This window comes from Littorina saxatilis, linkage group LG1 (genome assembly GCF_037325665.1).
Source record: "Littorina saxatilis isolate snail1 linkage group LG1, US_GU_Lsax_2.0, whole genome shotgun sequence".
NCBI lineage: Eukaryota > Metazoa > Mollusca > Gastropoda > Littorinimorpha > Littorinidae > Littorina > Littorina saxatilis.
Window position 1 is genome coordinate 14486800 of NC_090245.1, and position 25243 is coordinate 14512042.

A 25243-nucleotide genomic window follows, 5' to 3' on the forward strand; every position below is an offset into this window, starting at 1 on the left:
GTTGGTTTGTTGGTTGGTTTGTTTGTTTGTTGGTTTGTTGGTTTGTTGGTTTGTTTGTTGGTTTGTTTGTTGGTTTGTTTGTTGGTTTGTTGGTTTGTTTGTTGGTTTGTTGGTTTGTTTGTTGGTTTGTTAGTTTGTTGGTTTGTTTGTTGGTTTGTTGGTTTGTTTTTTGGTTTGTTTGTTGTTTTGTTTGTTGGTTTGTTTGTTTGTTGGTTTCTTTGTTTGTTTGTTGGTTTGTTTGTTGGTTTGTTTTTTGGTTTGTTTTTTGGTTTGTTTGTTGGTTTGTTTTTTGGTTTGTTTGTTTGTTTGTTGGTTTGTTTGTTGGTTTGTTTGTTGGTTTGTTGGTTGGTTGGTTGGTTGGTTTGTTTGTTGGTTTGTTTGTTTGTTGGTTTGTTGGTTTGTTGGTTGGTTTGTTGGTTTGTTTGTTGGTTTGTTTGTTGGTTTGTTTGTTGGTTTGTTTTTTGGTTTGTTTGTTGTTTTGTTTGTTGGTTTGTTTGTTTGTTGTTGTTTGTTGGTTTGTTTGTTGGTTTGTTTGTTGGTTTCTTGGTTTCTTGGTTTGTTTGTTTGTTGGTTTGTTGGTTTCTTTGTTTAACGCCCAGCCGACCATGAAGGGCCATATCAGGGCGGTGCTGCTTTGACATATAACATGCGCCACACACAAGACAGAAGTCGCAGCACAGGCTTCATGTCTCACCCAGTCACATTATTCTGACACCGGATCGACCAACCAGTCCTAGCACTAACCCCATAATGCCAGACGCCAGGCGGAGCAGCCATTAGATTACCAATTTTAAAGTCTTAGGTATGACCCAGCCGTGGTTTGAACCCACGACCTCCCGATCACGGGGCGGACGCCTTACCACTAGGCCAACCGTGCCGGTGTGCTGAATGGTACTTTTTTGTTGAATCATTGAATTCATAAGCGACACCCATGTAATTCAGCTGAATTAATTCAACCAAAATATTCTGCTCTGCGCAGAATGCAGGCACGCTGTTGATTTTTGGGATGTGTCCATGTGTCAAAGCCTGAATAGATCTGTGGTGGTGAATATAAAATGGGAAGAAGGTGCCTTTAAGCTTTCATGTATACCTGTTAGTGGTAGTGAGTAACTACATTCATCATGTACAATGTACTGATCATCGACCTAATAAGCATTATATCAAGGGTTTCTCCTGGAAAGACCGGAAAGAAAAGAAAGAGGGTGCTGAAATAGAGTAATCTGGTTGGCAAAAGTATAGCCTTGTGTATGTCAATTATGTAGAACCAGCATTATAGCCCTGAACGGCAAAGTGTGTATTCCTGGCGGACTAGCTGAGCTGATAATTTTGCCATCTAGTTGGACATTTAATCTGCTTTAAACTGGCTGACTGACAGATTTCTGTGACCAGTGATCCCTGGGATCTTAGGTCATTACTTGTCCTCATGCAATGGTGTTTCATTTTATCTGAGTATCAGGACAGACTACTTCATTTCTTAACTGGGGACATGGTTATCTTTTTCCTGGACTCCAGTGTTCATATTCTTTTAATGAGGAAATCAAAATCTGTGGCCTTTAAAGCATTAACATATCTTAACATTTGAAATGTGTGTAGCTCACAGTAGCACTGTTTCTGAAATACACAGGTTTAGAATCTTACAGGGGACTTGTACAACTGTCCAGCTTTTTCTTTTGACATGTTTTGGAATACGAGGTGTTTTATTTGTGTGGTGAGTACATGTACGTACTGTGTTGTTCAGTATTTTCAGTTTTTTGTCCGAGCGTCTCAATATTTCACTTCAGTGTTTACTGTTTAGGGTGTTACTCACTTACTGTCATGATTTGAAGCGTTTTGACTGCCAATGTAGTAATTCGATCTGTATTCTTTTGATTTGTTTGCACAAATGTTATTTATTCTTCAATTAGTGAGTGTGCATGCATGGATAGGTGTGCACATTTTTGTCTCAGTTTTTTTGAGAATTTTTTTCTCTCCCCCTTTCAATTTAATTAGGAATTTTTTTTATATTTGAGTCTGACCAATGTTTTGGATTTGTATGACCTGAATGTGACCCAAATGTTTGTATTATGATTTGAGTCTGACCCAAATGTTCAATGGCTACCTTGTCTTTCACTAGGATGATAGGAATGTTCGCACAGGACTGCACAGTATTATGATGGGCCTGATGGTGAGAGTGATCGAGGCATGGCGCAGCTAGAGCATGGTTTTTGTTGTTGTGGATTTCCCGTGCACTGGGTTTTTGTGCCGTGCTGTGTTGGCGTCATGGCACTTTCAACGTTTCCACTGCGCTTGCCTTTGTTTGACCTCCGTCAATATGCTCAGTTGTGCGGAGCACTTTTGCCTCTTTTTTTAAAATTTTATTTTACATGGGAGTAGTTTCAATTCAAAGTTTGATAGTGAATAAGTCAGCATGTCCTCCCCCTTTCATTGATCTCTCCCTGTTGTATAAATGGCTTTACCAGCCGTTTTATGATTTTTTCCCTGTTCCCGTTTGTGTTTTGTGAAGTTGAAATGTGTGAAAGTGAGTGTGGGGGGATGTTAACTTTGCTGATTTAGATAGAAGCATGCATGACATATTAGATTGGTGTACATGACTACCATGACTATTTTAACTTTCTGAAGTTCATGTGAAAGGCTTAGCACAGAGTGTGTTTTGAAATGACAGTTGGAATTAAATCAAGGTTGATTTAGACTCTTAGCTGGCATTCCCTTAAATAAAAAAATAAGAACGGTTAGTAAATAAAAAGTTTAATCATAGCGGAATGAAACAGTCAGCAGTACGTGCATCGACCAAGTGGTATTTGAAGTGGATTCAGACAGGCAAATAATTATGAGATAATGAACAGAAATTCATAAGTAATAGAACATCACCTGATTCAACATAATGCCTGAAGGTTTTTCGTCTTTGAACCAAAGAACTGTATTTAAAAATGCATGCTCACAGTGAGTGAACATCAGTAATACAGTTTATATACCTGGGATGGGAGGCCATGTATGCACTCTGTAACTGATATTGCCTGTTCCTGATGTTCTACATAGATTGAGCTAATTCCACGGCAGCGCTTTAGATTGTCTAACTTTTTGTTTTCTTTATCAAAAAGTCTAGTGTACTATTTAGTGCAACTGAAATTTCTGATCCAATGAAATTGATTTAACAATTTTCCTTTTTGACTCACATGCGAAGCAAAAGTGAGTCTATGTACTCACCCGAGTCGTCCGGCCGTCCGGCCGGCCGGCCGGCCGGCCGGAAAACTTTAACGTTGAATATTTCTTGGACACTATTCAGTCTATCAGTACCAAATTTGGCAAGATGGTGTATGATGACAAGGCCCCAAAAAACATACATAGCATCTTGACCTTGCTTCAAGGTCAAGGTCGCAGGGGCCATAAATGTTGTCTAAAAAACAGCTATTTTTCCCATTTTCTCTGAATTTTTTTAGATTCAATACCTCACCTATATATGATATATAGGGCAAAGTAAGCCCCATCTTTTGATACCAGTTTGGTTTACCTTGCTTCAAGGTCAAGGTCACAGGAGCTCTTCAAAGTTGGATTGTATACATATTTTGAAGTGACCTTGACCCTGAACTATGGAAGATAACTGTTTCAAACTTAAAAATTATGTGGGGCACATGTTATGCTTTCATCATGAGACACATTTGGTCCCATATGATCAAGGTCAAGGTCACTTTGACCCTTATGAAATGTGACCAAAATAAGGTAGTGAACCACTATAAGTGACCATATCTCATGGTAGAAAGAGCCAATAAGCACCATTATAATTATTGATTTATCATTTCTTTAAGTAACATTATTTATATTTGAATGCAGCCAAAAGAATATTACTGAAAAATTGCCAGTTTGATACATGTACTAGTAAAATTTAATTGGTGTTGCAGGTTTGAATTTAACTGACAAGAATGAAGCTGTCTGAAGATCAACATTTTTAGCAAAAAATACTGTCTTACTTGATCAGTCTCATCTTGTTATTATTTTTAATTGCAGCAGCTCAGAGAAAATACTGTTTGGAATGATCTTATTATTAAGTCAGAGGTGGCACTCAGCACATGTTGTATTAGTTCAAACAGTACTTTAGAAATGAAAACTTTGAATTCACTGTAAAGTTCTGTTTGCTTATCTAGTGTAACAGGTGAATACTTTGTTTTTACAAATTGTGATTGAATCCTGTGCTTAGTAACTCTTCTGTGGTGTGATCGTTTTCACAAAAATAATCAAATGTTTGAGCTCTCGACAAAAAAGGATTGGATGAATTATTCGAGTGTAAACTCATGCAATCGGGTTCAAGTCTGTCAATGTGATGGCTGATATATGCCTGTGTATGTGTGTTGCAGTGTGAGTGTGTGCGTGCATCGCGGCACATGCATGTATGCTTGCATGTGTCTGTTTATGCTTTTGATGACTAGTGTACCGTTTAAAGAAACTCATTATTTGTTTTTCCTTTGCAGGGTTCGCCCAAGTTGAGTTCAAAGAAAAAGAGTGTCTTCTCTCGCAAACTACGCCCACAATCTGTAATAGGTTTGTTAGTTTTGATTTTATTTCTTGTAAAGCTTAAAGGTGTTTGTGTGATTTATCATGTTTGGAATTTATGGTTGAGTTTTTTTTAATTTTAATGTTTTTAATGTTAATTATTAAAGGTTTCAGACACAGGTAAATCTTCTGGATTTTGGGATTTAAACTTTGTGGGTTGGTTGGAGTAGTATACAGAAACTTATAATGCTTGGTTAATGATTGTATATATATATTGAAAAATGTGTTTTTGTTTTCTTGGTGTGATTTTTCACAGTAATATTAGTTAGGAGGATTTAAAGAATATTTTATACTGACAGCAGATGTGCCTAAAACAGATGATCTTTTGTCTCATATTTTTTGACTGCTTTAGATTCATTACTGAGATGTTTTTGTACGTTGCACGCCTGTCTTATTTCCTGTTCACTACAGTAGGCTCACAGTGCTGAATGTTTGTAGTTAATGTAAAGACAGCCATGGCTGTTTACCTTTTGCATTTGACTTCTAATTTTATCTGTAATGCTTTTGTAGAATCTTTCTATTTTGTACTAAAAGTTTTAGTTTTAAACCCCAGGAATGCCAACTTCATGAATTCGAATGAGTTTGCTGATTTTTGGGTGAGCCTTTTTGAAAATGATGTCAAGGAAACCCAGATGAAATAATTATGAATGTTTTTTTAAATCAATACAAAATTGATGTGTCTGGTTGCATTTTCACAGCTTTGTAGCATTTTTAAGTAGTAAGTCACAGGCACTTGAACATCGTCTCTGTACATATACTAAACCCTCTCCTGCCTCTGCTTATTTGTGGGCTTGCTGTTTATGTTTTTGTCTGCCTGGCTGCTTGTCTGTGCTGTGCCGTGCATGCGACGCACAGACCGCGACCTGCTTGCACCCAAAGTGCAGGGCACCTCAGACTCTGTCAGGGACCACAGTCCAGAGAAGGAGGAGGTAGTGGCAGCTGACAGAGTGGCCATGACTGAAGACAAAGCAGGTACTAGGGGCTGGGTGTGCTGGGCAGTGTGCTGGGCAGTCCCCCCGTTTCTTTAAGGCGAGAATGGGCGAGTTGGGCGAGGAAGTACCGTTTCTTGGGTAATTCTCGCTGCGAGGGACGCAAGGATTTCGCAAGCGAAGGCGAGGATGCCTTGGGGTTGCTCGCTATGCGAGAAAAAAAGGCAGCCACGCAGCTGCCAATCCAATTGGCTCTCCATCAGGCTGTTTACCGACCAGTGCAGACGACCTTTTTCGAATCAACCAATGGTGTTTAATTCTTGGGTAGCTAGCCATCAAACTGTTTCACATACACTCTCGCTTCTTAGCTACGCGAGCGGCTAGCCGCAAGCATGTCCCAACTTAAAGAAATAGGCATCGGTTGTTCAGCAGTAAGCTGGGAGTGGGACTTCATTCCGGTGGCTGGCTTATGCATGGGACAATTTTCTGACTTTTGGCTGAAATCAGACATATTTTTATGAGCTTTAGGGGTACAGTTTCAGAGTAATATACGAGTCATGCCCAGTATTTTTGTATTTAATTTGAGTCAATGAGATCGCTTTGCATGCATCCTAGTTCTCATGTGTGACCTAATATAGAGGCTAGGAAAATACTGCGTTTTGTTTGCGTGGTTTGTTATGAAATAGGACACAAAATTGGATGCAAAACCCTTGAGCAAGAACAAGATATTTCAGGGCCATACCAGTGATGAGTTCTATCTTGGTCACCTGATTAAATCTTTAATACCAGTAGGTGAAGACAAATGTGAGAAAAATGCACCGTGGGCCATCAGAGATCAGGCTACTGTGCATAATATGCAGACACAGGCAGATCATGCAAAGCTATTGAAATTGTGCATAATATGCAGACACGTGCAGATCATGCAAAGCTATTGAAAGTGCATAATATGCAGACACACAAAGATCATGCAATTAAGCTATTAAAATTGTGCATAATATGCAGACACATGCAGATCATGCAAAGCTGTTGAAATTGTGCGTAATATGCAGACACTTTTCTTTTTCTTTATTTGGTGTTTAACGTCGTTTTCAACCATTCAAGGTTATATCGCGACGGGGAAAGGGGGGAGATGGGATAGAGCCACTTGTCAATTGTTTCTTGCTCACAAAAGTACTAATCAAACATTTGCTCCAGGGGCTTGCAACGTAGTACAATGTATGACCTTACTGGGAGAATGCAAGTTTCCAGTACAAAGGACTTAACATTTCTTACATACTGCTTGACTAAAATCTTTAAAAAAATTGACTATATTCTATACAAGAAACACTTAACAAGGGTAAAAGGAGAAACAGAATCCGTTAGTCGCCTCTTACGACATGCTGGGGAGCATCGGGTAAATTCTTTCTTGTCCCAACCAATATGGGACTCCCCCTAACCCGCGGGGGGTCATGCAGACACATGCAGATCATGCAAAGCTATTGAAAGTGTATTGGCAGCCACTGCATGAATGAAGTCGTAGCTTTAGAGTTCCTCGCGCCCCCTAATTGGCGTAGAGGCGTGTCCCCCGGGTGGTGGATGGGGGAGCCTTCTCTACTAACTTCTGAGAGAAGGTCGCATCACTCTCGATGCCGTGAACCTAATTAGGATCTTTTTCTTGTTTCTTCTCTATTTCTGCCTCCCCAAAGTCCTTTTACTTTCCTTTTCTCACCCATAAAATTCTTCACTTATTACCCTTGTTAAGTGGTTCTTGTATAGAATATAGTCAATGTTTGTAAAGATTTTAGTCAAGCAGTATGTAAGAAATGTTTAGTCCTTTGTACTGGAAACTTGCATTCTCCCAGTAAGGTCATATATTGTACTAGGTTGCAAGCCCCTGGAGCAATTTTTTGATTAGTGCTTTTGTGAACAAGAAACACTTAACAAGTGGCTCTATCCCATCTCCCCCCTTTCCCCTATCCCATCTCCCCCCTTTCCCTCGTCGCGATATAACCTTCGTGGTTGAAAACGACGTTAAACACCAAATAAAGAAAGAAAGAAAGCTTTAGAGTTATCTTTGAATGTTCATTTTTGTGTCCAAGGGCATAAGCAAAAGCATGTAGAATTCAGTTTCATGTTAGTTTAACATAGTGTCGCTTAGATGTTTGTTTTTTAACCATCAAGGCTTTGTGCACAAACAATACTTCAAATGAAAAGTTATAGCTGCTTGATGTGAGATTGCTTGCAGAAATGATAGTTAGTGAAGTCGTTTTTCAATTTTGTGCATGGGAGAATATTTAGTACAGAATGCTACATGTGCTTCATTGTGGGATAAACAAAAACAAGTCGCGTGAAGCGATATAAAAACATTTAGTCAAGCTGTCGGCATCAAAGTAACAGATTAATTAACAAACAAAAAGTCATCGCCGAGACTATAGTAAGACTGATAGTCTCGAGTAACCACATCAAAAGACCGAGACGGGTCACGCTCGTCTCCGCGAAGCGTGCGAGCGCAGTACTTACTTAACCTATTTTCTGTCATTCTGAGCACATTTTTAGAGTAAACATGACATATGTATATATTTTTGAATTCAGGAGGAATTGAGGAATACGATTCAATCATTTTTAAATCTGTTAGTGAAAACTCGATTTTAATGACAACTTTAATGAGCAAACTAATTAACTAATTTTTAAGCTGCCAAGCTGAAATTCAATCCCATAGTCCGGACTTTGTCGAAGATTGCTTGACCAAAATTTCAATCAATTTGATTGAAAATTCAGGGCGTGACAGTGCTGCCTCAACTTTCACAAAAAGCCGGATATGACGTCATCAAATACATTTATTGAAAAAATGAAAAAAACGTCTGGGGATATCTTACCCAGGAACTCTCATGTAAAATTTGATGAAGATCGGTCCAGTAGTTTTCTCTGAATCGCTGTACACACACGCATGCGCACACGCACACACACACACACACACACACCACAACCCTCGTCTCGATTCCCCCTCTATGTTAAAACATTTAGTCAAAACTTGACTATTAATGTAAAAAGGACTGAAAAGTGGGGTAAAAGTGTGTCTGAAAGGTATTCGTTGTTTCGAGAACAAAGACTAATACACAGGTCTAATGTCTTTGTTCAAACAAACTGACATGTAGTGGCCAATTCTTTAGTTGGAGTTTCAAAGTACAACGAGTTAGTTGCAGCACGTGCACTGTACTTAACATTTTGCCCTGTAGTCATTGTTGTGATCATTAAGAAACATTTAACTTAGATAAAAGTCTAAAAGGTGACAATTAATTTTCTCCTTCAGGTTAGTATTTGCAATGAATAAGCTTGAAAACTTTGCTTTTAGAAACTGTGAGTAGCGACACAATTTGTTTTACAAGCTTAGTATGCACGCTGCACATGGTTTATGTTTAAAGCATATGATTTTGAAAAGACTAACTTGTTAGGCTGTAGATGAAAGATACAGCAAAATTGAATGCAACAGATGGGAATTACTACAGTGGTACCTATTACGTCATCAGATCCCTGCGATGAGAGGACACTTCCTATGAGAGGACACCAGTGTTGTTGTCCCTGTGCCAAAATATATGTTATGAGAGGATGCCTGCAGTGTTCAAACACTTTTATGTGGTCCCAAAAGTGTAAAATTGATGATGCTGAAAATGTTACCTATTTTCTATTCAGATGAGTTAGAGGGGGCGGAGACCAAATCGACCACTTCGCTGGATAAGATTTCAGAGTCTCGTAGTAAAGGTGGGCCGATTACCTGTATTAATTATGGACACAATATTTGGTTGATTATAGGTTCATTTTCTATTATATAAATATATGAATTCCAGTGCTACAAAAGTAATCTACACCTGACTTTGCGTATTGTATTGTTAATTTTTTTTCTTCCAATTCCAAAAAAAAAATTCCCATAGAGTCTGAAAATGATATTTAGGATGGGGAGTTTTTTATTTAGTTGTTTTTTTAGAATTATCTTTTAAATGTACACTCTGTGCTTGCACACATCATATCATTCTTCCATGTGTAAATACATGTATGGCTGTTGATATAATTATATTCTGTGTGTTCTTACGTGCATGTATATAATTTGCATTGCGCATCAAAATATTTATAAACTGGTCAGTTTAATTGAAAGTGTTTGTGTAACTATCATTTTCATGCCTGCAAGCTCAAATATTAAGGTGAAGAACAGTCCTAAAGCCTGAGTAATTGCAGACGATGATAGACTTGACTTTGGAGCTATTCTCTCTCTTGCATGTTGTCTGATACAAAAATTAACTCTTTTTCATGATACATGTAATCATAAATCACTTTTCTATAGCGCAAGTTCCGAATTCAGAGCTCCAAGCACTTGAAGTTTTGCAATCTTTCTGAATTTTTTTTTTGGGGGGGGGGGGGGGGGGGGGATTTTTGTTTTTAACTTATCCACTGATCCGTGTTGTCTCTATGACAAATGCTACTGACTGACACAATACTCATGCCTTCTCAGACTCGACGCCCAAAGGGTCGAGGGATGCCTTAAACACGTTGCCAGACATTCAGCCAGTGCAGCCAACGAGACTGGAACACCTCAACAAGACACGACCCAAGCGACCCAAGACGCGGGCAGCCACACGGCCTGTTGCACCAGGTAAAAAACACGTACTAGGTGGAAAACAAAGTCGTCGTCTTCTTCTTCGTTCATATGCTGAAACTGCCACGTTCACCCATGCTTTTGCTAGAGTGGGTTTTTACGTGTTTGACTGTACGCTTTTGGGGGAAGAAAACAAACAATTGACACTGTTATGTTGCTGACACAGGTTTTCTCCAACTGTGGAGAGAAATGAAGATTTGAAAGATCTGCTGAGAAGCAATAACAAACAAGGTTATTCCCATTTATTCCTTCTGCTTTAAAAAAGGGCATAAGGAATTTCTATGGGGTATCCTCACAGGACTATATGAAATCTCATCCTTATTCTTATCCTTAATGTTTATAGAAGAGGGAAGCTTGTGAATCCTCCCTTCTTTTCTTATTGTGTGGTGAGAACTTCTGACCTTGAAAATGGATATTTTTGCAACTTAAAATGTTGTACAACTGCCACTCCCCAGCACCCTTTTCCTGTAGTGAAAACTTCTGCCTTTGATCATTGATATTTGTAGAATCCCCCCCCCCCCCCCCCCCCCCCCCCACCTGCCTTCCCAGTTTTCCTGTTCTTTTTATTTTTGTCTATATATGGGAGATTTATATAGTGCTTGACGTTCTCTAAGCGCTTTACATATTAATTTTTGCCGTGTGAGATGGAATTTTTTTACACAATATATCACGCATTCACATCGGCCAGTAAATCTCAAGCCATTACGGCGAATATTTACTTTTCACGGCCTATTATTCCAAGTCACACGGGTATTTGGTGGACATTTTTTATCTATGCCTATACAATTTTGCCAGGAAAGACCCTTTTGTCAATCGTGGGATCTTTAACGTGCACACCCCAATGTAGTGTACACGAAGGGACCTCGGTTTTTCGTCTCATCCGAAAGACTAGCACTTGAACCCACTGCCTGGGCTAGGAAAGGGGGAAGAAAATTGCTTACGCCCCGACCCAGGGTCGAACTCGCAACCTCTCGCTTCCGAGGCAAGTGCACTTACCACTCGGCCACCCTTTCCCTACACTGTTTTATGTTTGAACTCAACAGTAGAGGAAGCAGCAGATGATGGGATCAACACGTTCTATGCGGCAACGCCAACTTCCCCAGAGCCGACAGAGAAGACCAAAGTTTCCTCGAACAGAAGGCCTTCTACCGATGACACGATCAGGTGAGTTTGAGTGGTTCATCATCTCTTTTGTGTAGTTCTCAGTGTTGTGTGTATGCTTGCAGTTTTGTTATTGAGGTGTTGTACTGTCTTTATTGAACTTTTTGCTGGTTCAGGGAGGGGAGGGGGGGGGGGGGGGGGGGGGGGAGGGGGAGGGACAGAAAAAAAGGACAAATCGAATTTTGGCATAACTCATGTTAGACAGCTTTTTAACAGAAGGCCCAAACTGATTATTTGTATTATGTAATAGTGTTTATATTTGTACCTGGTAAGTGGTATGGATAGAATTAGATAAAAGAAAAAGGTAAAAGAATGTTAAAACATGTATTGTCCATCCTGTTTTAGAGGATACTTGGTATGGAGAATGATTTACTTAGTCTAAAGCCCAAAAAACATCTAAATTGCAAAGAAACGAGTAAGGCCAAAATTCCACGATGACGAAATGAGGAATGAATGAAGTAACAAAACAAGAGATATGCTATGGAAGTTTGTGTACACTTTTAACAAGGTAATAGAAAGAGGTTGCAGACCTGTGTGTTGTGTCAGTTATGAACGAGTTCAGTGCATCAGATTTAATAATAATAATAATGCAAACTTTTATAGCGCTATTCTAGAAAAATGTCTACTCTTAGCGCTTTACAATACATACATCGACCAAGCATACTATACACGCACAGGCAAAGAAACCGACCAAACATAACCAACAAACTATACATGCACAGGCAAAGAAAACGACCAAACATACAATACACGCACAGGCAAAGATATAGTATGAGTCACTGATGGTAACACAACACCTTGTCACTCTACTTCAAAATGACATGAAAATATTGTGTGTTGCAGTTCAAAGCCGGAAAAGAAGAAATGGTCACCGATGAATCCTTTCAAGAGTGACAAGAAAGATGACAAGGAGAAGAAAGAAAAAGGGTGAGAAAATTAAACATCTGTAGATTTCAATTATCAAATTTCTTCCAAAAATAATATTTTATATAATAGGGGCAAATTAAAAGGTAACACAATGCTTTTGAAAAAGTGAGAAAGACATGACAGGCAGTATAAATGGAAGGGCAACAAGGATGATGAATAGTTCACACACTGGGAATTTAGCATCAAAACACATTGAATTTTTTTTTTTTTTAATTGAACAAAATGTCATTCACTTTGAAAACAGTACATTGTATTCAGTATCTGAACTGATGATTAAGTTGCAAAAATCATTTTCTTTAAATGGGATCACTAAACTAATTAATTGTTTGAATTTGCAAAATCTGCTTTCTCTCAGGTTCTCATCAGGGATCAGCAACTTTTTCCGCCACAAAACCAGCAAAAGTGACGCCAAGGATAAGGAGAAAAAGCCTGAGACGTTCATGCGAGAAAAGCCTGTTGACGCCCCGATTCCTCAGAGAACGGAAACCAGCAAAATCTACACCAGGAGCGAGAAATCCCCCAGAATGAGTCGGCCTGAGTCGCCCAAATCCCCGCGACCTGATTCTGCCCTCTCCTCGACTCCTCCCCTTGTCCTCGTGGACCCCAAGGTCGTGCCGCAGCGAACCAAACTTATGGCCCCTCATGCGTCAGAGGAGAGCCTGGATGATGAAGACTCTCTGAAGGTCAAGGACAAGGCACCCTCTGTGGAACTGACACGCTCAGACAGCGGGAGGGAAGACGAGAGGTCAAGGTCAAGCAGGTCATCAACGTCGGAGAAGGAGGAGAAAGAGGAAGCAGAGGAAGCTGGTGCCTCTGCTGAAGGTAGGCGACGGTTTATACTGAAGATTCTGTCTGATGTCGTCTTTGACTCCTACGTTTTGCTTCATTCGTTTGCTGTAACTTTTAATAAACTCATTAGTTAAGGTGGAGGTTAATTAAGTCAACTAATACGTACGAAAGTCACAGTTTTCAATTGCATCGTGCGTCTGCGTTTCTTGACCAGTACTCTGGATTTTGTATAAAAGCATAAAAGGTATTGGTACTTGAAGCCAAGAACCACTGTAAAATTTGGCCCCGTCGTGATATAACCTTCGTGGTTGAAAACGACGTTAAACACCAAATAAAGTTAAGTAAAGTATGTAAAATTTGGATAATCATCTCAACTTTTATGGCCATTTCGTTAAATTTGCGGAAGAAAATGAATCCTAGCATCATCCCTGTTGTTGTTTCATTTGCAGAAGAAAAGGAGGAGCAGGAAGACCAGGTGGGTGAGCCTACCCCTCCTCCCCGTCAACCCAAAGGACCTCCGCGCATGGGGATGGGATTCGGAGCCAACATCATGGCTGACCTTAAGTCTCAGAAACGCTTCTCTGCCAGGCTGCCCAGTCCGGTGAGTGACACTGCTAAGCTGCTGCCAGTCGTGCATGTTAGTTGCATGAAGAAATGGAGTGGTGCTTGTCCTTTTGGGAATAGACGAATTTCGGAAAAACACTCCGTCGGGTTTGTATGTGTTGTGGAAGAGTGACCTTTTCTTACAAAGTGAAAAAAAAGTGCCTTTTCACTGTGTCCTCAGTTGACGCTGGGCGATGTGGCAATGCTACTTGATTTGGAGGGAGTCTTAGAGGGGGTAAATATACAGATGTTACGATCAAAAGATCTGCAATAGCAAAGTACCCCCCGCGGGTTAGGGGGAAGAATTTACCCGATGCTCCCCAGCATGTCGTAAGAGGCAAATAACGGATTCTGTTTCTCCTTTTACCCTTGTTAAGTGTTTCTTGTATAGAATATAGTCAATATTTGTAAAGATTTTAGTCAAGCAGTATGTAATAAATGTCCTTTGTACTGGAAACTTGCATTCTCCCAGTAAGGTCATATATTGTACTACGTTGCAAGCCCCTGGAGCAATTTTTTGATTAGTGCTTTTGTGAACAAGAAACAATTAACAAGTGGCTCTATCCCATCTCCCCCCCTTTCCCCATCGCGATATAACCTTCGTGGTTAAAAACGACGTTAAACACCAAAGAAAGAAAGAAAGAAAGAAAGAATAGCAAAGTCTAAATCAAGTGGGGTCTTAAAATGGGGTTCTACTCTACACCCACTCTAAATCTTTCAGATTGTCATTTCTTTCTTTTTTTTTAACCAGGAGGAGCCAAAAGATGCGCCAAAAGAAAGCGCCTCCCCTGTGAAGAAGCCGGAGAAAGCCACAGCAGAATCCAAGAAGGAGGAGACCAACAACAACGTCGTCAGCAATAACAAAGAAGAACAGGTAAAACCTGCAGCCAAACTCCCAGAAGCGTCAGTGACCAAACCAGCCGAGCCTGTCGTGACCAAACCAGCAGAACCCGCCGCTACCTTACCAGCAGACCCTGTCATCACTAAACCTGCAGAACTTGTCGTCACCAAACCAGAACAGCCTGTCCACACAAAACCCGCAGAGGCTAGTGCGGCTCCCAAGCGTACAGAAGCGAACGGTGCGAAACCGGCATTGCCTTCTGCAGCCAAACCTACTGAAGCGAACGGTGCGAAACCGGCATTGCCTTCTGCAGCCAAACCTACCGAAGCGGGTCCCATGAGGACAGCCCTGCTCCCACCCACGAAAGCCAACTCGTCTGAGAGTGGTTCTTCTCCTCGTCCTGCCCCGCGTGCTCTGCTACCGCCCAGGAAACCGGTTCAGGTCCCCGTGGATACCGCCCCTGCTGCGTCTGCTGGTGGTGGTGGTGGTAATGGCGATTCAGCCAAACCTGCTTCAGAGTCTGCGTCTTCAGGTATGTGGAGATAATGTCGCTAAAGCCTGTGCTTAACGGGGCGAAGTCGACTTTGGGTAGTTTTTAATTTTGGAGTGATCTTCTCCTAGGACAGCTGCCTTCCAGGGTTGACGAGCCTGTCCTGCCCGGCTATTTAACCCATAGTTGGGGGTTGGTTCGTGGGCACCAGGGCGTATCCACACGCCGGTGGGCCTGCATGCCACACATCTAGGGGCCAACCTCCTCCGAGTCCTTGTAGTTCAGCCTGGGGCCTTTCGGTACCCAGTTCACGCCTGTCGCCACGATGGAGGCACTACAAAGGGCTTGCTGTGGAGAGGTTATGTACTGGCAGGAGAGACTGACGCAAGCTGAGAGACTGACGCAAGCTGCTCTCTTTTCGCGTTGTCCTGAAAAGGACGGTGCTAGCCAGCGGTGAGGGCTGAAAGCGAGAGGTGACAAGCACAAAACACTTCGCCAACACACTAGACACATCACACAACCATTTGACAGGCGACTTTGGGTAGTATACTTCGCGAAGCTTGTCGTAGGAAACTTTAGCACTGAGTTTTCGGTCAAAAGACTTTGTGAAGTCAACTTTGGGTAGTATACTTCGCGAAGCTTGTCGTAGGAAACTTTAGCACTGAGTTTTCGGTCAAAAGACTTTGTGAAGTCAACTTTGGACTTGATTAAAGACTGCCGTGAGGAGGGTTGTGCTTAGCAAATGAGAACAGAGTTCTAATTGGAAGGTGAGATAACGAAGGGAAGTAGCTGTAGGTGCTCGTCACATACACAACAGAAAAGGGTGAGCTCTCATAGTTTCATACTTTTATGAGAACAAGAACAAGAACAAGAATTTATTCCGCCATATAGCATAAAAGCCATTGGTATGTGTCCTGGTGTGGATAACAATCATACACTCCATACGATGAAGTTTTAAGTTTCATAGCTCTCACTTGCTGTTTTCAGAACATACAGTTCTTTAATTACTTCCCTTCGTTGCTTGATCTTGCCTGGGAGGGGATGTGTTGTGTATATATATCTGAGTGTTGAAGTGTGATGGTGCTGGGGATTGAGGACATGGTATTGTGTAAGTGTGCAAAGGTAATGTCTGTGAGAAGGTTACGTGTATGAGTTGACTAGTGGGAGGCAGGTGTATGGGGGATGAGGAAAGGGAGGGGGGGGGGGGGGGGGGGGGGGATGGGTAGGGTTACAGATAGCTGAACTTTTTTTTAACTTGACAAGAAGAAACGTAACACAAATTCCCCTTCCAATGGACATTAGATTTCTGAGCGGTGTTTGAGAGAGAGAGTATTAATGTCACTGTGTGTGTTTGTGTGTGTGCTAGCATGCGTGCGTGTGTGCGTGTTTTTGCATGTATGACGTACTGATATGTAATAGAAAGTACCTACTGTTTTCAGATGAAATGCATATTTAAAAAGGTATACGTATGAAGGTATACAACTTTGTACATATTAGAGAAAAGTGAATACTTTGGCAGTTGCAGCTCAGGCATTTGCAAGTTAGAAGTGAGTGTGTTTAACAGACTTGCATCTAACATCTGAAGCTCATGTTTAATTGCTGCATGTACATGTGCTGTATTACACAGCTCCAATGCCTGCTGTGAGAAGATTACTGCCAGGAAAACCTGGTTCTTTCTGTCAACTGACAGAATGTTAATGAGGTTCTGCTGTGTTGTACATTTGTGTGTTTCCAGTGTTATGTACAGATAATTACATGTAATATGCTCATAATTAGTATGCTAAGATTGATCTGACTTCTACCTGTAAATACTCATCTTTCAAATTATCCTTTTCATCCTTTTCTTTTCGGGAAATTTAGCATATATATACACCAGGAGGAAAAGAAACCTGGAGTAAATTAAGAACTAAATAAATGAAGTGCTGAGTGTCCAAAGAAAGTGTATGCTAACTGTTGGCGGTCTGTGACTGAAAATAAGTCTGGCTGATCCAACAACGGAACCAATTGAATGCCCCTATAAAGTGTATGCTAATTTTGACCTGTGACTCAAAATGAGTCAGCCTAGGCTAGTCCAACAAAAGATTGAACTATTAATCAGAACAGTCATCATCTTGCTAGTCATGGCGTGTGACTGTGAGAATGATAGTCAGGCTAGTCCAGTAATAGAAACCATTGATTGTCCCCATAAAATGGATGCTAGTGGTTGCTTATGACTGTGAAAATGAGTCAGCCTAGGCTGGTCCAGCAACAGATTTAACCATTAACCAATAAAGACGTCGTCATGCTAGTCATGGCATGTGACTGAGAATGATAGAGTCAGGCTAGTCCAGTAATAGAAACCATTGATTGCCCCCATCAATTGGATGCTAACTGACGCCTGTCCTGCATGCTCCGTTGTACAGCCCCCTCACACAAGCCTCGGCCCGCTCCCCCCGCCAAACCCAAACCGCCTGTCACCGCTCCAAAACCTCGCCCCTCCATCAAAAAGGAGTCCCCGCCTGACGAGAACTCTAGCACAGGAGCAGGTAAGGGCTGTCACCTTTACATCAGGTGTCTTAATTGTTTTGTCATAAAGGGGGCATGACATCTGTATTTGATAATTTAATTATTACTTGGGTTTTTGTCAGTTTGTGCCAAGTGGATTTTGATCCAGTTTGTTTAGGGATGTATATTGGCATTCGCTGAATCAGATTTGGGTTTAGGGTTTCAAGATCAGAAACAAACTGCTTTGGTTCTCTCCTTCAAAAGAATACAAAAAATTTGGATGCTGCTTCCTTCCAAATACCAAAGATGTCATGCAGCCTTTACATTTGTGTTCTTTTGTAAGATTTATAGTTTTTTCTTGGCTTTTTTCACAATAATGCAGATTTATAGATATTGTGTAGGTTCCTATGTAAATATTGCCAAAAAGAATGTTCATGTTATTACCGGGTTGGACTCTTGAAAGGGAAATTATTAACATGTTACATTACAACAGTTTAATTGTTGAAAACCCTCAGTCTTTTCTCTTTCTGTGTGAGTGTAATTAGCATAAAGTTTGTGTAAATATGCATGCTATTCTGTGGCTTTGGGAAAGTGAGTTTAAGCTTAAAATGAATAGTTCTGATTTTAAGCTCCTTCATGATATTTAGATGTGCAATGTTCAAGATAGGCCATACTTATAAAGTTTATAAGTGTGAAAAGACAGATTTATGTATGAAATGTGTGTGAGAGATTTAATCTTTTGTAAATTTTGCATGCTTGTATTATTTTTGACTCATCACAAATTTTCCTCCCTCACCCTGTGATTCATTCTTGATGGGTTTCCATGAACTTTTCATGTGATCGCTTCACTCCTTAGTTTGATTTAATGTTCCTTTGAAGCTAGCTTGCTCTTGACAGCATGTAGCTCCTGCTCAGTTTATGATCTTTCAGTTCTCTTTTCTGTGATTTGGCAGAGCGGCATGGCTAATTTGCTCGACCCCTATGGGATTCTAATTTGTCTGACTTTTTTGGGCTTAATTTTCTTGCTTTCTGCAGGTTTGATTATTGCTGATATCACCTGCTGTATATACTTGTTTTGCTTGAGCCTAGAAATAGAATTCTGTGATTTATTGTGCAACTTTCTTTCATTTTTGCTTCTTTTATGTAGTGGGAGAAAAAGAAAAGATTAGGCCCCACAAATCCTGGGAATTCTTTGATGTGCAGCCAATACACTGGAAGCCCCCTTTTGTGTGGATTTGTCTCATTTTAACCTTAAAAGTAGGGGTTGCTCCCTTTATAACAAAGCGCCCTAATAGTTCCCAAAATACCGTATGTGTTTAACTTCCATTTCACACAAAAAATTCCATTGTTTCCTATCCCCTTTGATGGTATATGGTTACTTATTTTTAAGCCCCGACATTCATTTCTGTCTTTTTAATCCAGCTCCTCCTGACTCCAAGTCCAACCCCACGTCCTCTGATTTCCCACCTACCCCCCGCGGGTTAGGGGGAAGAATTTACCCGATGCTCCCCAGCATGTCGTAAGAGGCGACTAACGGATTCTGTTTCTCCTTTTACCCTTGTTAAGTGTTTCTTGTATAGAATATAGTCAATGTTTGTAAAGATTTTAGTCAAGCAGTATGTAAGAAATGTTAAGTCCTTTGTACTGGAAACTTGCATTCTCCCAGTAAGGTAATATATTGTACTACGTTGCAAGCCCCTGGATCCAATTTTTGGCTCACGAAGTGTAGCCTATGCGATCGTAACTTTGTCTGTCTGTGCGTGCGTGCGTATGTGCGTATGTGCGTGCGTGCGTGTGTATGTCTGTGGTAGAAACTTTAACATTTCGTCATTTGAAGACGTCACATTATGGCGTAAGAGGGTTAGACGTCACGCGAAGGAATGTCTCGGTCATTGTTATTTTGAGCGGGCCGAGACTATTTGGCAGTCGTGTCTGTAAGTAGGCTACATGCAGACAGACAGATCTAGATCTAGTGTCTCTCTTTCTTGCACAGTGTCACCAATGCTTACTGTGTGTGTGTGTGTATGTGTGACGGAGTGATTGAGTTTGTGTTACTGTTTGTCGATTTCTTACGTGAGCCTTGAAGGCTTCGCCTCTTGTTTGATTAGTGCTTTTGTGAACAAGAAACAATTAACAAGTGGCTCTATCCCATTCCACCCCTTTCCCCGTCGCGATATAACCTTGAACGGTTGAAAACGACGTTAAACGGCTAAATAAAGAAAGAATGATTTCCCACCTCCCCCACCTCCTTCCCCACATTTTGGTGAATAAGGCACTAACTTAACTGCGTGATAGAAAAAAGTACATGTCAATAATTATTTGATCACTGTTGATCATGTTGAAAGCAGTAAATTTGAAGGTAATAAGTCCTTTGGGTTTGTTATTTTAAAATCGAATGAACATCCGTCTCAGACACTCTTTTGCTTGCTGACGGGCTACACTAGGGCACTCAGAGCTACTGTCCTGTCTACTAGAGCCTAAGGTCTGACGGGCTGCACTAGGGCACTCAGAGCTACTGTCCTGTCTACTAGAGCCTAAGGTCTGACGGGCTGCACTAGGGCACTCAGAGCTACTGTCCTGTCTACTAGAGCCTAAGGTCTGACGGGCTGCACTAGGGCACTCAGAGCTACTGTCCTGTCTACTAGAGCCTAAGGTCTGATGGGCTGCACTAGGGCACTCAGAGCTACTGTCCTGTCTACTAGAGCCTAAGGTCTGATGGGCTGCACTAGGGCACTCAGAGCTACTGTCCTGTCTACTAGAGCCTAAGGTCTGATGGGCTGCACTAGGGCACTCAGAGCTACTGTCCTGTCTACTAGAGCCTAAGGTCTTCGGGCTTCTCTGAACAGGATTGAAACACATGTACCTAGATCTAGATGTGAACCCCAAACATTTAAAAGAATAGAATGTGATCTGAATACAGTGCAATACCTTCCTCATGCTTTTGATACTACACTGTACCTGTCATACTTTGAATGGTGTATGTGGTGACGGTGCAGGCTTGGAAACTGCGGAATTCTCCGAGTTTTAAGTTAGGTTTCTCAGAGTAGGGACTGTCAAAGAGTGATTGAAGCTGTGTAGGTTGCAATTGATTGCTCTAATGTCCGTAGAGGTGTTCTGTCTTCAAACTTCATGTGTCAGGCTGTACGCTACTACAAGTATCTGCATTGAGAGTGCTCTAAACCACACATTTGTTTAAATATGAATGTCAAACTTCTGTTAAACTTGTTTTGCTGGCTGTTGCTCAACTGAGCCTGAGACTCTGTCTAAATACTTGATATCATGGTGGATTGAGTGGAGGATTCATTTGGACAATGTTTTATGGCTGCAGAGTTTTCTATAACCTGCTATTTAAGCTTACATATTTCTGGATGCTGTTTTCTGGGAAGAATGATGTGCTTTTTCAGACTATTAATCTTGTTTTCAGGAGATAAAGATGTCAGTTAACTCTCTCAGTCCATTAATTCTCACTCTTTTCTTGCTTGACATTGGTCGTGCTGTGACTGAATGGGCTTGTTATGAAAGAGAGCACAGGCGTCTGCTGATTTTTGCTCTGAAACCTTTATTTGTTGTTCTTTTTTTGTTGGAATCATCTTTAAGGATAGCAGCTTTTCAATAGCACCCTAGCTTGAACCACTCTGCCTCCTGTGTTTGGCACACAAGCTGAAGTTATACTTTCCAGTGGTAGTATCATCTTCTGATGGGGTGTCTTTCCCATGGTTCTAATAATTTTCTGCTGATTTATTGGCTCTTACGTTGCCTTGGAAAACTTGTTTCTGTTGGTACCACCTTTCACAATAGCAGCTTTCCTTCATCCTGGCTTCAACTGAAGTTCCACTTTTCCTCCTGTGTTTGGCACTCGATCTCAAGAACTGTACTTTCTACTGGTATCTACTCATGATCGGGTGTCTATTCCTTATTCCATTCATAATCTCTTTTCACTGCTGTAAGCCTGTTACTCTCATCTGCTCGTTGAAAAAAAATTAAAAAATTAGCCTCGCACGTTTGCAAGTTTCTTACGTTTGTCTCCCCCCCCTTGATCCTGACAAGGCGAGGGCGATAGCACTGGTGAGAGGAAGTCTGCTGAAGGAGAGATTGTCTACGATTCCTCCACGTTACGCATGTCGGTTAAAGACAAGATTAAGCGGCTGAGTCAGGTCAAGTTTGAACCCCCCTCCGCAGCTGCCCCTCAGAAGAAGACCACGTCATTGCCGAGAGATGCCAAACTTCCAGACAGTCTTTCAGGTCAGTTTGTGTAAAATGCCACTCAACGGCAGAGCTGAGTGCTGCAAGATGGTAAAACTGTACTGAGCAACCTTGCTTGTTAAGGAGCTGTGTCTTGCCAGATTTTTAATGTGCATTTCTGCATACTGTTGTTGCAAAATGTGTGAAAAAATTTTGATTATCCACGGCATGCCTTTCTCCGCTTCATATACTGGGATAGCCTGGTAAACCGTTGTTTTAATTGTCAGGCATCTAATGTCTTTAGCTTTTGGTCTATTTGTTCTTTTAGCATTTGCATGATCTGGGCTACATGTGGAAGCCCAGATTTGTGTCATTTTATGAAAGAAAAAGTCAGCTACCATTTTTTGTCAAATATTGCAATTTGAAGACTGCGCTTGATCCTTTTAATGTTGGTAAAAAAATCCAGGCGTCCATTCAGCATTCTTATTGACATTTTACTTTTAAGTTCAGAATAACATAATGGGAAAATCAAGGAAAAAATCATCAGAAAGGCTATGGCACAGGGTTAAAAAAAATATTAAAAAAACCGAAAAGAATTGAGTAATTCCACACTACTTCATGTGTGCATGGTTGCTCATACACAGATTTTACTGAGTGTACAACGGATTGAAAATTGTTTGGAAAACGGTTTAGTTGACTGGCATCATTTGGCATATTGACAAATGTGTTCGTATGTGGTGAAGGGTTAAAAATAAGAATAGTTGCTACCGTAAGTGTTTGTTTCCATCCTCATTAACCTGGTTTGTCGCAACTTACTGTTAGTTCCTTGCTAATTGGAGGTTTGTGTCCGGCGTGCGTGTGTGTGTAGGTAATTGTGTGTGTTTCATTCTTTCTGTCTTTTTGTTTATTATGTTCATTATATTTCTCTCCTTTGAGTGCATGATTTGGTAATAATAATGTAATCTTGGGATTTGTTTTCAATCATTATTTTGTGTAGAGATTCTTTTTCTCAGAAATTCAGTGGGAGTTTGATGTATATACACTTTGTTTCTCCCCACTTCCTGTTTCTGGTCTTTTATAATGCCCCCATTTACTTTCTTTCATCCATTTGTACAACCAAAAAGTTGCAATTGCATGTGTAGGTGTTTGTGAATCTGTGTTGTCAAAATATTTCTGCCCCAGTCGACTGGTGCGTTTTTTATGCTGCATTTTACTTCTGCTGTGTGTCGTATTTATTAACCCTGTGTGGAAGAAAGAAGGAATTGGCAGATTGTTTGTGAGTGACCTTGACGTGTTCCTCTGACCTTGACCTTGAAATGACTTTGCTTTAACCTTTCTGCTGCTTGGCGGATCAGGAACCAGCTAAGCATGGCTTGGCTCGAGGTACGGTAAGTTTCTTCTTCTCTCTGCCCCGATTGCTGCCTTGCCAACTGCTTGGAAACTGCATATTAATTGTACACATCAATCTTAATTCTCTATTTTGTTTTGGTTGCTATGGAAACATGCTGCCTGTGACCTTTGTCCTATAATGTTTTTGTTTGTACTGTCTTCTTTGTTTGACAAAAGCTGTGGTTTGGTGTGCTATTAATTTACAAAAATGAACTGCGGTGGAGCACTCAAAGTTTTTAGTTGTCAGCTGCAAGCTTATTCCGCCACCCCACAACCCTTATTTTTCTTTTTGAATTAAGGTACAGAGTACATCTCCTTGGATATCAAACACTTTTCGATTTTTTTTTTAATCATTGTTTAATAACAAATTTGAAAATAAACAATTTATACCTTTAGAGGATTTATTATGAATTGTTTACAGTTGACCTGTTTCATATCATTTTATGATGTTTTTTCCCCACGGTCCTTCTTGTTTGTTTCTGACGCTTTTAGAGTGCGAGTCTGGCTCAGAGATTCTTAAAGACCTCTGCTAGTGCTGCACAATTCTGCCTGGGAAGACACCCATTTTTGTCATTCATTATGTCCTTTGACCTGGTTGTCTCCAGTTTCTTTGCCTTTATTATATTTGTTATAAAGGCTTTGGATTTGTGAGTATAGAGACTTCATAATACTATCATGTAATATATTATGTTTACATATTATTATTGAATGACCACACTGTACATGCTTGATGAAGTGCATTTTCAAACTCTATAATTGATTCACAATAACAAGAAATATTAGCAATGGGTTTAATTTGAAAGAAATTTAACAGTGTGTAAATCTGTACAGCGTATATTGACCGGTGAGATTGTTACAGGGACATAAAGAACTGTATGGTTTAATGTAACTAATTATGTGTTACTTAATAAACTGTACTTTGGGAGTAGATGTACTTAATGTGGGCTTAAGATCTCTGAAAATTCGGTGCTAATTCCTCAGACTCCTTCACATACAAACGCATTCACACACAAACGCATTCACACAAACCAACAAGTAGAACTTTACTTCTCTGTCTGTGAATCTCTCTCTCTCTCTCTCTCTCTCTCTCTCTCTCTCTCTCTCTCTCTCTCTCTCTCTCTCTCTCTCTCTCTCTCTCTCTCTCTCTCTCTCTCTCTGTGACTGATCTCTCTCTCTCTCTCTCTCTCTCTCTCTCTCTCCCTCCCTCTCTCCCTCCCTCCCTCCCTCCCTCCCTCCCTCCCTCGCACTGAGTATTTAGAAACACTGAGATGATGTTTTGTGATGTGCAGACTAAAACAATACCCCCACCTGCATAGGTCTTTCTTTTGTCTTTAAATGAGGGGTATATATAGGCCAAAAAAGACAGAAAAGTTAAGACCTTTCATGGTCCTGGATTCCAAACTTTTTCTGACAGGTATTTTATTTCTCTTCAGTTCTAACTAATGGGTCACTACTTCCAAAGGATGAAAAAAAAATGATGACACTTGGCGATTTCTTTGATACATTTTATTTTTCATTCAAAATATTAGGTGTTCAGTAAATTGTGTAAGTCATTCATGCCTGTACCAAATACATTGTTGTTCACCTTTGTTTGGGGGTAACCTCACATGACTATATGACATTACTTTACCTGATCTAAGATATCAAGATGTTGGTAAACATTGTTTTGCAAACAACTTAATGAAAGGTCTTTCAAGTTATGTAATACCAGAATAAAAAATGTACCAGTACCTCTCTTGTTCAGGTACAAAGACAGAGTTTAGAACCTGTTTGTTGTTTGCAATACCTTAAGAAAAGAATTGGCATGCACACCTTGATTTAAACTAATTATACACTTATTTCAGCAGCATATTCTTTCACAGGAATGAATCCCTTGTAAAGGCATGAACTAAGAATGATCATTCAAAGTTTCAGTTGGTCTTCTGACACATTGAAGCTAGATCAAGCCAATGATTATCAAACTTTAGCTTGAACTTCTTTACAGATATTTTGGCAGTTAAGATATATACATTGGAACCCCCATTTTAAGACACACCCCCCGACCCGAATTTAGACTCAGTTCTCCCTTTTTGATACCCTGTTTTATCAGATGTTCTGTTCTTAAAGTCTGTAAATCTACCCCCATTTTCAGACACCCCTCCTTTTTGAGACCTGAATTTTTTTTCAGATTTGTGAAGGTCTTCTTCTTCTTCGTTCATGGGCTTAGACTCCCACGTTCACTCATGTTTTTAGCACGAGTGGAATTTTACGTGTATGACCGTTTTTACCCCGCCATT

The 25243-nt window shown here is 40.5% G+C and overlaps 1 protein-coding gene across 7 annotated transcripts in view; it reads left to right on the forward strand.

The window, feature by feature from the left end:
• The window catches only part of LOC138962461 (F-actin-uncapping protein LRRC16A-like), a 73107-nt gene that overhangs the window by 45583 nt on the left and 2281 nt on the right, over window positions 1-25243 (forward strand). Inside the window, exons 26-37 of one of the 7 annotated variants that reach the window (XM_070334306.1) lie at window positions 4464-4533; window positions 5401-5517; window positions 9144-9212; window positions 9958-10098; window positions 11145-11265; window positions 12106-12189; window positions 12545-13011; window positions 13428-13579; window positions 14333-14954; window positions 17315-17437; window positions 21444-21638; window positions 22934-22966. In XM_070334306.1, the coding sequence (XP_070190407.1) occupies window positions 4464-4533; window positions 5401-5517; window positions 9144-9212; window positions 9958-10098; window positions 11145-11265; window positions 12106-12189; window positions 12545-13011; window positions 13428-13579; window positions 14333-14954; window positions 17315-17437; window positions 21444-21638; window positions 22934-22944 (2172 nt within the window). In that variant the 3' untranslated portion in view covers window positions 22945-22966. Of the gene's footprint in view, window positions 1-4463; window positions 4534-5400; window positions 5518-9143; window positions 9213-9957; window positions 10099-11144; window positions 11266-12105; window positions 12190-12544; window positions 13012-13427; window positions 13580-14332; window positions 14955-16351; window positions 16373-17314; window positions 17438-21443; window positions 21639-22933; window positions 22967-25243 lie in introns of all 7 variants that reach the window. The other 6 variants (XM_070334290.1, XM_070334332.1, XM_070334324.1 and 3 more) reach the window with 6 other exon arrangements.